Source organism: Filicampus tigris, chromosome 6 (assembly GCF_054856515.1).
Source record: "Filicampus tigris isolate MCC_2025a chromosome 6, RoL_Ftig_1.0, whole genome shotgun sequence".
Classification (NCBI taxonomy): Eukaryota; Metazoa; Chordata; class Actinopteri; order Syngnathiformes; family Syngnathidae; genus Filicampus; species Filicampus tigris.
Window position 1 is genome coordinate 16,064,870 of NC_141222.1, and position 13,249 is coordinate 16,078,118.

Here is a 13,249-nt window from a genome sequence, read left to right on the forward strand (position 1 = left end):
TCGCGATATCAATATTTTTTCGATATATTGTGCAGCCCTATTTCCTTATGATGGTTCCTTCTTACTCCACACTACACCTCTTTTTCCATGCATGTTTACATCTCTCCTACCTGTCTTAAACCTGCTGTTTTCTACCTTTCGTCCCTCCTATATTCTTTTCTGCCTTCCTTTCTTCCTTCCCTCAGAGCCATTTATTTTGCCGTCTTTTTTCCTTTGCTTGAATACTTCACTTCTCTCCTTCCTTCAGTACCTGTCCAATAAAGTTTTAGAATCCACTTTGTTTGTTATTGACTCAAAAGATTTACCATTCTTCATGGTACCTGGTAAAAAATGAGTTAGTCAATTTAAATAGTATATTACTTACTTACTAGTTACTTTTGGCCAGCCCTATAAATTAGCCAGGGGTGGCTTTGAGTACACAACTATGAACCATACATTTGAAGCCTAAATGCTGAGGGCTGAACAAATCCTGCTTTTGAGGGGTGAAGAACTCCTGTTTTGGGGTCCCTAGTAACACCACAAGAAGGTGCTCGAGTTGTTGCTAGTAGCATTATTTTTTTATGAAGGGCTCAGAAAGGTCACTAAATATAGCAAAGTATGGCTTCTTTGTTTCAGTTTGACTATAAAGTTCCCACCGTATAAAGTCGGGAAATAACATTGCGGGAGACAATGCCACTGGGTGCAGCACACGCACACTGTGGGATAATGCTAAAAGACATTTTAAAGCAGTATGAATCAAAGCCTGCCACTTCTAAGCAACATTTACTCAAAGCACCACCTAACTTAATCACTTAGAAAGTCATAATCAAAATAATGAAAAGGACTTGAAGATCGCCTAGATCACCCGTGTCAAACTCAATGGCCCGCATTTTATGTGGCCCGTGAAAGCAAATTAAGCATGTCAACTTCCAAAATGCTTGCTGAAATCTGCCCCAAAATTTCAAAATGTCATAAATAAGAGATACTGCGAACAGTAACAGTAACAGTAACTTGAACAAACCATTATTCTTGACTTCCAACTTCAAAACTAGTGACCCATCAATTTGTTTTGTACTGGATATGTAATAAAATGAAGATTTAATTAACATTCATATAGTTTCATTGTCATAACGGCCCTCGAAGGGAATCTACAACTACAATGTGGCCCGAGACAAAAATGAGTTTGACATCCCTGGCTCAGATGTCGTGAGCACTCATCTATATGTCAACTGTTTTGGGATAAGACCTCAAATGCAAATCCATCCATTACTTGAGATCCCTCAGTTCCTCACTGAATGTTGACATTTAAGACAATTTTTACTTTGTAACAACATACATGAAACTTGGAGAGAAGAAGATTCTAAAGGTCTTTTTAATTACCAATCAACAAAACCGTCTGTCACTTATTTCAAGGGCAGCTGCTTGTATCCGCGCCTTGCATCTAAAGTGATTCATCACCCCTGACTTGAATGCAGTTCTTCCCTTTACTTTCAATAAACTGAATGTGGTAAAGCCCTACAAGGAAGATAACTTTTTAACTTCTTAATTTCAGCATGAGCCACTTTCACACTGCCTTTACGGCAAATTGGCGCATGAGAGGAATAACGCCTGTCCCTTTCGAACAACTCACAGAAAGTGGGACTTTGCCGTGTCTCAAGTACACCAAGGGGCGCAAAACTGTTAAACTTGCCCGATACTACATTGGAAGCCAGAAAATTTGCAATTTGACGTCAACTCCCACATTCCGCATCCGTACATTACACACAGGGCAGAAAGTTGGCAAAAAGATCAAATATGCCCAGAGACGAAGCAGCTAGCTTTTTCATTGGTGTTTGTATTGTTTGTTTGCAGAATTAAGGAACAGCTACTGCACTGCTGGTTGGGGTGGTACCCAGATCAGGGAAGAACCCACAAAATCTAAGGGCAGTTTATTGTTCACCATCATGAGAGCCACAAATTTCCCACGCAATACTACGTGAATCAACAAGAGGATCATTCGCAGCATTCTGAAACGTTTTTCTCCCAGAGGCCATTTCAGTTTTTATCGAGGCCATTGAATGAATGAATTATTTTTGCCTATGCCATCCAAGGTGGGTGGAGCAAGTTCGCTGATCATTTCAAAGTTTTGCCTTGGAAAAGAAATCATCGCCGCTAATTTATCCTTACAATTGCTTGGTGAGCAGGACAAAATGCGCTGACGGTCCGCGCAACGTCCACGGGCTGCAGATTCCGCCAACTCTGCTTTGATCCGGAACGATCAAGGTGATCATTTCCTCCAACAACTCACCATACAGGCAGCCTGAACAGCCTCAGACACACTGCCGGCGTTGGGCTCGCACCAGAACACGTGACAGTCGTAGCGATGGCTGCCGGCGTCCATGATGAAGGCGAACGTACGCACGTCGTGTCCCACGCCCATAAACGACAAGAAACGTACGCGGCACTCCACCAGCACTTCCTCTTCATCCTGCTTGGGAACACGCGTGACACGTTGTCAAGAGTCACGTAAAACAAAATGCGGCCTCTCAATAAATCGGACCACTGGAGCAAATGAGCTTTTTGGTGATACAGCTTAAATCCATAATCCGTCATTTTTTAATGAATACGGTCGTTTCTTGTGAGCGGCGCGGTTCATTGCGCAACGCTGCAATTTGTCGGATATTTGAACGTCAGACGAGTGACTGACCTTGTCTTTGCTGATGGTGACTGTGGCATCGGCCACGTTGAGGGCCACTGGAGTCCAGTCTTCTTTGCTGGAAGAACTTACTAAACTACCTATGGCGCCATTCAGTATGTCCATGCCTACAACGAGACGGATAACGGTCGCATTTTAAGAACAGTACTCCACCGCCATATCGCAGTTCATCATTGGAACCCTGCTATATTGCAGTTTTAATACTACTTACAAACATTCAGCCTTACAAACACTTTAGACATACAAACTTTTCTGTCTTGGTTAAAACATTTTGGAATACTTCCGTAAGTCTGAATTTAAAATTGTGGGCCTTCAGTGTAGTGCGACGTTGTGCTGCAATATGCTTGGCAAAACTGAGCTGTATTGGAAGACATGCAGCGCAATTAAGAGCAAGAAGAAGAGGCAGGGGTCTGCGGACAAGGCGCTGCTCGAGGTGCCGAGGACCAGGCGGAGCCTCAGAGGGGATCGAGCCTTTGGTTGTTCGGCAAACCCCCTCTCTGTCCATTTTTAAAACCCGGGTGAAGACACATTTCTTTTCTCGGGCTTTTGATCAGACCTGAAATTTTCGGCTCTTTTCCGGTGTCAATTGTATATAGTGTTTTATGTCAATTTATTATATATTATTTATGTCTATATTTATGAATACATGCATCATAGCCTTTTATTGTTTTTGTTCTATTTATTGTATTGTTTGTAAAGTGCTTTGTTAGAGCTCTAGCTGTTATGAAATGCACTATATAAACAAAATTGTATTGTATTGTATTGTATATTAGATGAAATCATATAGTTTGGTGAAACGTGTTGGTGTTTAAAAAAACACATTTGAATTCTCTTGTTTTATGTGCCAGTTTGACAGTAAACTTGAACCATTCAACTAACTTCAACTATAGCAATTGCGGGTGGGAGAAACACCTACCTATCGGTCTGGCAACGGGCATCATTCCGAGGTAGAGCACCTGAAACTTTTGAACCAACTCAGTCTTTGGTGTAGGGAATTCTGCCAAAATGATAATTAAATGGTATTTAAATGCTTTGAATGGTAATTGGAGGAAATGGTTCGTTGCTGAGTGGCGAGGATGTTGACCAAGTACCAACCTTGTAAAGGCAAATCCAGCCCTGCCTGAATCCTGTCCTGGAGAGAACCTCCTGCCATCGCTTTGGCATTCTTTCGCTCCGTCATAATCTGAATGTGGGTGAGGGATGGGGTGATGTCGGGAGGGAACAAAGGGTGAGGAGGGTGAAACAGAGGTATGGTGAAGGAGCAGAGTGTTCAACAGGAATGTATATGCAGTACTTTTAAAAAAATATATATCTTTATTATGTATCTAATTTTATTATATAACAAATTTTCCATTTAAATGTTTAGCTGGTGTTCTACAGTGAATAAAAACATTTGATATCAATATGGAATAAGACGTGGACATAAGTGCAAATCCATCCATTATCCATACCGCTTATCCTCACATGACTTTTGAATTTGATTATCCAATAAACATAGGGGTGGATTCGAGTTGTTGTGGGTACTATTTTTATACCTAGTAAATTTATATAGTGCACTACTCCGGTAAATAATACATACAGTATACCTTTTATAGGTTAAATGCCATATTGGATGTAAAAAAAAAAAAAACTGATTTGAAGAGAGTGTTACAGACATTAGTGAAAAAACATTTAACCTTCATTGGTTTGTGGCTTCCCCACAGATTCTCAAGACTTGCATGTTAGGATAACTACATAAGGATGCACTACAAAGAAAAAATGGATGGGTTGATTTGTTACATTCAAAAATATATATATATTCATATCCCTGATTGTGTTGGATCATTTTGAGAAAATACATTGTTTGCACCATTCGTTTGGATTATGATAACTCCCATAATATAGAACAATGTAAATAACTATACATTTTGAACAGGATATACCAGTATTGACAATTTTCATTCAAGGGTATTGATTGATTAATTGAAAGATTTTAAATAAAATGAAAAATGCTTTCTCTTCACACTCCAAATATAATGTGTTATTTCCAGCTAAAAGATAGCCATTCATCAAATAAAAATGCACATTATCCCAAACTCTGTATTGAAATTGGAGTTCTATGCGATGCCTTACCCGGGAGCAAATCTCATGGAGGCTGGTGGCAATGGCTTTGGCTGGCGTGTCACAGCGGAACACATGACATTTTAGGATCCTTGTATTTTTATCCCGTGCCACGTATGCAAAATCCCTGTGAAGAAAAGAAGAATACAAAATGTATTTTTGTGGAAACAGTCAAACAAGAAACATCACACGTACAGGAGGTAAACATGGAAGATAAAATGGAATCTCTTATTCGCAGTTGGGAGAGCTTCAAGATCATTGACGTCAACTGATCTGAGGGCGGGCATTTGGGTCAAAATCTCTGTTCTACTTTAGTGCTTTTCAAACCTTTACATCGCCTCAAAAAAAAATACTTGGCACTCCACAAGTACCGCCATCATGATCAACATTAAAATGCAATTGCATAGTAGGCCTATGTGTTCCTCAAAAAGGGTTTTTTTTATTGTTAAAATGTATTTTTTGTATAAAGTATGTTGTTATTATAAATCTCTAAAGTTTGAACTTTAATACTCTTGCTTATAAAACAAAAAGCAATTTTTAAATAATGATTTAATAAATGTAATGTACATACAGGAAGAGTTAAAAACTGTATCAAAGAAATGCTTGTAAAAAAAAAAAGTTATAAAAGATTAAATACAAATATATTAAACATAACATGTGGGACTGACGGCACTTCGAGCCAGATGAGAGATGAGCTGACCTTTATTGGTCTGAAAATTCCACTAACTCACTCACACACTCGTATGAACACACACTGGCCAGGTCGATAGAGCCGAGAGATCAATAGCGCAGCGGGACGCGAGAGCGAGATGAATAGAGAGACAGCAGGCAGCAGCACTGAAAATGATCATAAGGTCAAAGAAAGGAGGGAGCAAGGAATTGGACCAACACACAAACATGCCAACAACAAAGGTGCATTACAATAACCTCCCGGGAGCTGTTTTTTTTTTTTTTTTTTAAATTCCCAATGTGTACAAGTCTGGCTTCTCTGGGATAATCTTCTCATTTCTCTCTCAGTGTCTGTGTGCATACTATTCAAACATGCTTGTAGGCAGAAAAGGACGGGGGGGGGAGGGGGGGGGGGGGGAGACCCTCATTTCCTAGATGTCTACGATGTGTTCATTTCATACACAGTGGCTTTGAAGAGGGTAGACAGAAAGAGACGGAGAGGAAATGAAAAAATAAGCAATGACGACGATGATATCGAGAGGCAAAAGAAGAGGAGAGGAATGCGTTTACCTCTCTCTGCATCCACGGAAGCCAGGAGGGAGAGCGAAAAAGGTTAGTCGAAAGTAAAGAGTTTTTAAATGACCAATTGTCAGGGTAAAATGATGTATTGATTGTCAAACAGGCATGAATTTTCATAGCAAATTTATAGAAAAACAAAAAACTACATTCTCAAGCAGTAAAGGAGCGGCAAACATTTATCATGGGAATAACCAAAGGCCCAAAACGTACTGTATGATCAAATATTAAGCTAATCAAATCATAAAATGAGTCATCTGACAGAAGAAAAAGCATCTGGATGGTAATTACAATCTTAAAATAGTTGCTGCCAACGACAGTTTGACTCACAACATGCAACTCGCTTTAGAAATGCATCTTCTGACCCTGATCACATTTTGTTCAAATGAATTAAACTTTGGCACTTTTTATTGAAACCAACTTTTATAGAGGATACTCTTATTTCATATGAGTTTTTATCCCAATATCTTAATAAAAGGTCTCAGTCATTCTTCCATCAAACACACACACAAAAATACTACACCAAATACATAACGACACTTGTCAAACTCTGCTTCAAACTGCTCGGCTTTGGGGGGCAGTTTTTTCTCAAGCAAATGTGGAGTATGGCCCATGTTACCATGACAACTCGGGTTGAGTTAGGGCCAGGGATACTCAGAGATGTTTACCCATCTGCGCCCAGATTAAAAAAAATCAATCATGCTTGTGTAAAGCCATCCAATGGCACAATTCATAAAATTCTGAACAGCTCGCTCACAGTAGACATTTTTAGAAATAGTCAAAAGGACAACATATTCACTTGGTTGTTTAATTTGACACTTTGGGTCAGCGGACACTCCAAACAAACAACTATTTGTGTGGAAAAAAAAGAGTAAAAAGTACATTTTCCATAATATGTTCCCTTTAAACGCATTTTTCCATGTGATATCCATGCGTGGTAGCACCCAAGAAACGACAGGAACATTTCAAAGAAGTTGGGAACAAGCAAACCAAAGAACAACAAATAAATAAATACATGCCTGCGATAACACAACACCCTCAAAGGAAAACTCAAGCTCACTCCGAGCAATTTATTGGCAAAACAAAAAAAAATCCTCCGGAATAAAGTTGTGCAGTGAAAAAGAAAAAGGTTCCAAAGGGAACTACTGCCGCAGAACAAGTGAGTCAAGAGGGGACAAAATATGATTATAGCGCCTTTGAAAGTGATGTGAAGTGTAATGATGAGCAGTAAAGATAAAAGTGAAGTGTGCGTGCGCATGTGTGCTGGGCCAGTGGGGTACAGCATCTCATTTGCAATCCAATCTCACCATCTCATGCCAATGCTCCCGAAAATGTCAGGGTTGATGTGGGAGTCAGTCATTTCTATTGCGATAATGAATTTAGCGGCTCAAGGGAGGAGCGGCAGCGCCACACACACACACACACACATTGCGAATGCAATATTTACAACAGAAATCACTTGCATCTTCTATTTGTCAGAACAACAAACAAACACAATGATTCCCATAGAAATTCCTGTAAAAGAAGAACAAAAAGACCTCCATGCACAGAAACTCTATCTGGGCGGATCATTTTGGCCCTTACCGCTACTATTACAAAAAAAAACAATGTGGAGCAAATACTCACGGCGGTTTTGTTCCCCCGATTTAGGAAGAAATCTTTGAGACGCTCTGCATGTGAGCGCACACTCCCCAAGCTGCATGCTGCAGATCCAGCGAGTAGTAAGCCCACCTCCCCCTTCTCAGCCTCATCCCCCCCGTCTCCCCTTCTTCAGCCAACCCCCTCCCCTATCCTTCGCCTGTGAGACGCCTCTTCCTCCTCCCGCAAGCAGCCGACTGAGATGTTATCAACTCTCCAAAAAGAATGCTACGAATAAAGGTTAAGTACTTGAGGAGCACAAGGTCCATTCGTCTCACCTTTAAATACAGCATGTATTGATGTGTGTGTGTGTTCTAAATCCGGAGTCTTGCATCTGAGTGTTGTGGCAATGTTGCCATGGCAACATCAAAACTCATCAGGGTTTTTTTTATACTATAACTGCATAACAAAGCTTAATTAGTTCTAAATAGGGGGAAAAAACAGCTGGCTGGCAAAATTTGTAAATGGAATGTCTTGCTATGAGTATCTGAGGTGGATTTTTTTTTTTTTTTCCCTGAGTGAGAGTGCTTTAGTTTTCTAAAAACTGTCAGGAACTGTACAATGAAGGAGGAGGAGGAGATCATTTTGCATTGTTTTAACAGTTTTAAACACACAAGTTTAAAGTCGACTCAAATGATGGAATTGATTCTTTGATTAGGAATTCTGACAATTTTGTGGAACCGATTGGTGATTACTCCTGTCTTAAAGGGGCCATGTGTTATGGAAAATAGTTGTCTGTGTGAAGTGTACAATTTAACAACCAAGGCAGCCATTTCTTAGCCGTTTATTTCCCCAAAACGTCTGCAAGCGAGCCATTCTGCATTTTAACAAATTTACATTATAATTAGTATTATACTGCACTCACATTGAGTTTCTCCACCCATGACTTGGCAGACATGCTGGGGTAAGAACTGGCATTTTCAAGTGACGGCCAGGGTCTTGCTGCCGGACTATTCAGAAGCACGATTATGTCCACGCCAAAATCTAAGTACAGCCGCGGTGTTTTGATAACTGGCACATACTCGAATGTAGGGTTTCATTCATCAATTATTCAAATATCTTGAGTAATTCGATTACAAAAGAGGTTCATGCAAAATAGAGGTATCAATTATTTTGTAGATGTTCAATTTCTGGGAGAGTCTCAGGTTTAAGCGCCCTTAAGTTTTGGGGAGATGTTGAGCGAGGCGCTTTAAGCCTTAATGGGTTAAGAGTTAAATATGTGTTTAAAATCACTTTGTATTTTTTGCTTCCAGGAATACTGGACATTATTCATGTTCATGCATTGTTCCTTTTTAGTATGATCAAAATATTTTTGGGACACAGATATTAGCTTTATCATGAAAAACAAAACATTGTACAGTATTTGCAAATCCACAAATAAATGCTCTGAAAAGGAAATGTGCCATTTCGATATCATTTGATGGGTCAGCTATGTTAATCGAAACATTTCAAGGTCGGAACCTTTTCCCTGGGAAATCCCTTGAAACCAGCCCCTCAGAATTTTAATTGAATGTCCCTTCTTTGCACAAACCCGCCCTCTGCTGTTGTCCTACGTCTACTACGTCACATAACGACGTTATTGAATTAATTGGCAGATTGACATAAATTTACTGCTCACTGTGCTCAAAAACAGCTATTCAGTCTCTTCCTGTGGGACATAACACCCTCTACTGGTTCACCGCCACAGTGTCAGGTGAGTCGATTACTCATGATTGGCTACAGGCCTTGTTAGTGTTTGGATTTTCCTTTTCCTTCTAACAATAAGGAGGATGGTCAGCAAAGAACAAAAGCAGGCGGAAGTGAAGGGCAGCTAGTCTGTGGTGTGTGGTGAATAAGTACCGGTGATTAATTAAACTGGTAATTGCCCCTTTCCTTTCATGCAGTGCTTGTCACGATGGATTAAGCTTTCATAAAATCCCTTTGTCATCAATCATTTCATGAGCTCTGTCTGCCTGGAGTCACGTCACCCGGCTTGAGTTTACACCTTCAAGTACTCGATTGTCGACAAAAAAAGTTCAACAAAGGACACAATTAAGATAACACAGTGGTAGGATATATTAGAGCCTAAGTCTAACATACAGTAGGTTCACTTTATGTTGCCACGGTAACCTACCTGCCATTGTCGCGGCCAACGCCCCAAACGCGGATACTGGCGATTGGCTGGGAGTGAAGGACACTGCGGTCCATCGGGTCAACCAGGTTCAACATATTATTCTCCAGCAACAGGTACATGTCCTTCCCCTACGCACATGAATACGAACAAACACACATTTAATAAGCATGCAGTAGAAACGTTCACAAAGGGTAACAGCTACAGTATATGGAGTTATTGCGTAATGCCTCTTACGAATTAATCAGTCATGTTAGATGGATGCAATTCGAATGTGCCCATAGATGTACTCCAAAATGGAATAGAAACAAAGTGGGAAGCAACTCCATTGAAAAGCCGTGTGTCCCAATACTTTTGTCCACATAGAGACAGAACACTAACAACTGCATGGGAAAATCCATCCATTCTCTGAACCGCTCAATCATATTAATAAGGTTCTTTCTCTGACAGGCACCATTTCTTGTCAGTTCCTTTTGGTGTAATGCAGTCAGCGTGGTCCTTTATTAAAGGCCTCAAAATAAATACTCAAGCTTCAGGAAAAAAAAAAAAAAAAGTAGGAAATTGATGGAAGAAGACTGTCCTTTCAAATTACCTGTAAGCGGAAGCACCCCGGAGAATAAAAAGGCTTCATAATATTGCTCCTATTTTTCATCACTTAGTTTGGTTGGCTTCCGGCTCTCAATGTGAATGCAACACTGCCACAAAAAAAACACTCTCTCTCTCTCCCTCTCTCGCCCTCACCTCGCCCCAGATGCCGACTGTGTCTCGGATGTCGTTTTTGGAGTAGGACAGCTGCCGTATGCAGTTGTTTACAGCCACGCTGCTCTTGCCAGGTGCCAAGTCCTCCTCGGCCATCTCCACCCATCCCAAAGAGCGGACTGCAAAACACTGAGGCACACACACACACACAAGCAAAAATAAGATACTTTTAATATACACCGGTACATAATGTGAAAGCTTGTGTATTCACATATTTTTACTGCCGAATTTCAAGGCGTCAATAGATGACCCAAAGTCTCGTCACATCTGACCGATGAAATTACGTAACACATCACAGTGGACCAATGAAACTGTCCCGAGTCCACCCTCACACTAAATACTCATCAGCCATTTGCGGTTGGAGTGCGCACGCAGGCTGCCTAAGAAATGCAGAGGTCTGTATTAGGGATGTTCCATCAGGTTTTATGACACCGATACGATCATGCATGAGTGAGATCGGCCAATACAAGATACCAATCACACTAAATACCTGTATATTTTTACATTTATTTATGGTGACTGCCATTATGCAATATTATCTGAAAATCTCTATATATTTTCAAAAGCATGAATAAATACAAAACTGTTGCTGACACAATACAACAATTACTCAGTCACAAAGATAATTGAAGAACCAGCTTTTAGTAACACAGTTTTTAACAGATCAAAAGAATCAGCAGTCTCAAAATACTTCATTATGCAAAAAGTCAAATAAATGACATGCCACCTAAACATTGCATGGTTCAGAATATAATCAAAGTAGAAAAAATAGTCACATGCAAGCTTCACTCGAATACACTATTCAATAGGTTCCTAAATTGAAACGACTCAGGAACTTGGTTTCTTGTCTTGTGCATAGACAAACTATCTTGTGCATTTGTCAACGAGAAAAAAATAACGCATCATGCATAACACATTTTGGAATACATATGCCTCGTTCGGACATTGTCATTAAAAGCAGTACGCGAGCGAAAAACTCCCTTGTTAGACTCAACATCGACACAGGACTGACATCCGAACTCCATTTAACACTTGTAAAACTTAAACAGGATAATAGGCCTTTTTTCAGGAAACTTTCGATGTGACAATACACTGAATGGTGGAGCTACGTCCGTGAAGTATTTGCATCCCGGTAGCACGTAGCTAGCGAGGCTGGAAGTGGGCGAGCAGACGGCGGAATCCGGCGTCTTCCACCACCGAGAATGGTTGGTCATCAAGTCCGATAAATGTCATTATTTTCCTGGTTATTTGCGTTGCCTTTTCTCTGTCGCGCTGATATGGGTTTGAGTTGGTCAGCAACATTTTTCCCGAAAATCGGCCGATCATTATCGGTGCCCGATCAATCGGAGCATCCCTAGTCTGTATGCTTACGTGGCTGTGTAGGAGCGAATATAGAAGATATATAGACTACAGTAGAGCGAAAATAAGCATCATGATTTGAGTTTAATGAGCATAGGGAACGAGTGCCATAAATACAGCCATCTCTGCGGTGCAACCCCCGTCTCGCTGTTGTTTATTAGGCGACCGACTCCCACCATCGCTGGCAACTGACGAAAGGTGCTAACGGCTAGCTACGGATGACAGCATTTCTGACCATGGAGTGACATCCCTCGCGTCTCGTAACAAACGGCTTTCCAAAGACAGCACTGCCACGGACTTATGTGCGCTGCCGTCTGATAAAAGCTGATGAAGCTCGTCGACAAATTGGCCTTGTGTGACAACAAGAGTGACTGAGTAAGGTTCCGGGATGCCGCTGTGTGACTAACTGCGTTCTGCATTGTTTGGGGAAAAAAAAAAAGCGTCTACCGGTATTTATGGTCAGTACAAGTTTTTGCAAATCCATCTTTGTGACCTCTTTCTTTGCAAATATCCAATGTTATAACATGGACACCTATTAATACAAAGCGGCCCAAAAAAAAATGTACAAAGTTTTGCTGTTGCATTTTTTAATCAGGTGTGTTTTATAGCCTGTAAATTTTGTGTCCATTCCACAATGTAATCAGCGGGAGAAAAATGTTCATCTTGGTTGATACCGACAGGACACAGCAAACAGAGCGAGCCGTGTCTCCATCAAATATTTATTGCCTATTCCGACAGGGCTCTGTCACCTTGTCCAACCCACTCCAACAAATAGCCACGTTCCCAAACGAGAGAGATTATCAATTTGCAATTTCTCATCGTTTCTCTGGATTATTTTCAGTCATCAACACTTCAAATGAGCCTGACAGCAATCAAGCGACGAGTGCAAACATCACTGCAGACGGGAGAGCGACAAGATGAAAATGCAAACACAACGGATGGACCATATGAACCTTGTGCAAAGTGTGCACTGGTTGACCCAGTTTCCAAAGTAGAGCAATGTGTTTTATTTATGGAACACAAAGTCCACTCCACATTTTCTATGCAGGGATGTTTGGGCGAGTGGGGCTGTTGAGTGTCTGGCTCGCTCTTCACTCAAACATCATTGCAGGTATGCGATGTAGACTTGCACAAATACGCCAAAAAGGCGAAGACGAGCCTTGGAATGCACATATACTCATAATGAGATCCGGGACAAGAACCGCATCAAAAAAAAAAATCCACCTTGACAGATATAATGACGGTTGAACGTCGCTGCATGGTGATTCTGCATTTGGAGCAGGAAGAGGCAGTGTAGCACCGTATCCAGCAGATGGCGCTACTTGCCTTTCTTTCCAATAAGCATTTCATAGACACCAGAGTAG

The 13,249-nt window shown here is 40.8% G+C and overlaps 1 protein-coding gene across 4 annotated transcripts in view; it reads right to left on the reverse strand.

Moving 5' to 3' along the window:
* The window catches only part of apbb2b (amyloid beta (A4) precursor protein-binding, family B, member 2b), a 56,243-nt gene that overhangs the window by 3,031 nt on the left and 39,963 nt on the right, over window positions 1-13,249 (reverse strand). For all 4 annotated transcript variants that reach the window (XM_086033275.1, XM_086033276.1, XM_086033277.1 and 1 more), the window contains 7 exons: window positions 10,509-10,655; window positions 9,771-9,898; window positions 4,787-4,901; window positions 3,770-3,857; window positions 3,591-3,671; window positions 2,666-2,781; window positions 2,267-2,446 (listed from right to left, as the gene is read on the reverse strand). In XM_086033275.1, coding sequence (XP_085889401.1) covers window positions 2,267-2,446; window positions 2,666-2,781; window positions 3,591-3,671; window positions 3,770-3,857; window positions 4,787-4,901; window positions 9,771-9,898; window positions 10,509-10,655 — 855 coding nt within the window. The remainder of the gene's footprint in view (window positions 1-2,266; window positions 2,447-2,665; window positions 2,782-3,590; window positions 3,672-3,769; window positions 3,858-4,786; window positions 4,902-9,770; window positions 9,899-10,508; window positions 10,656-13,249) is intronic.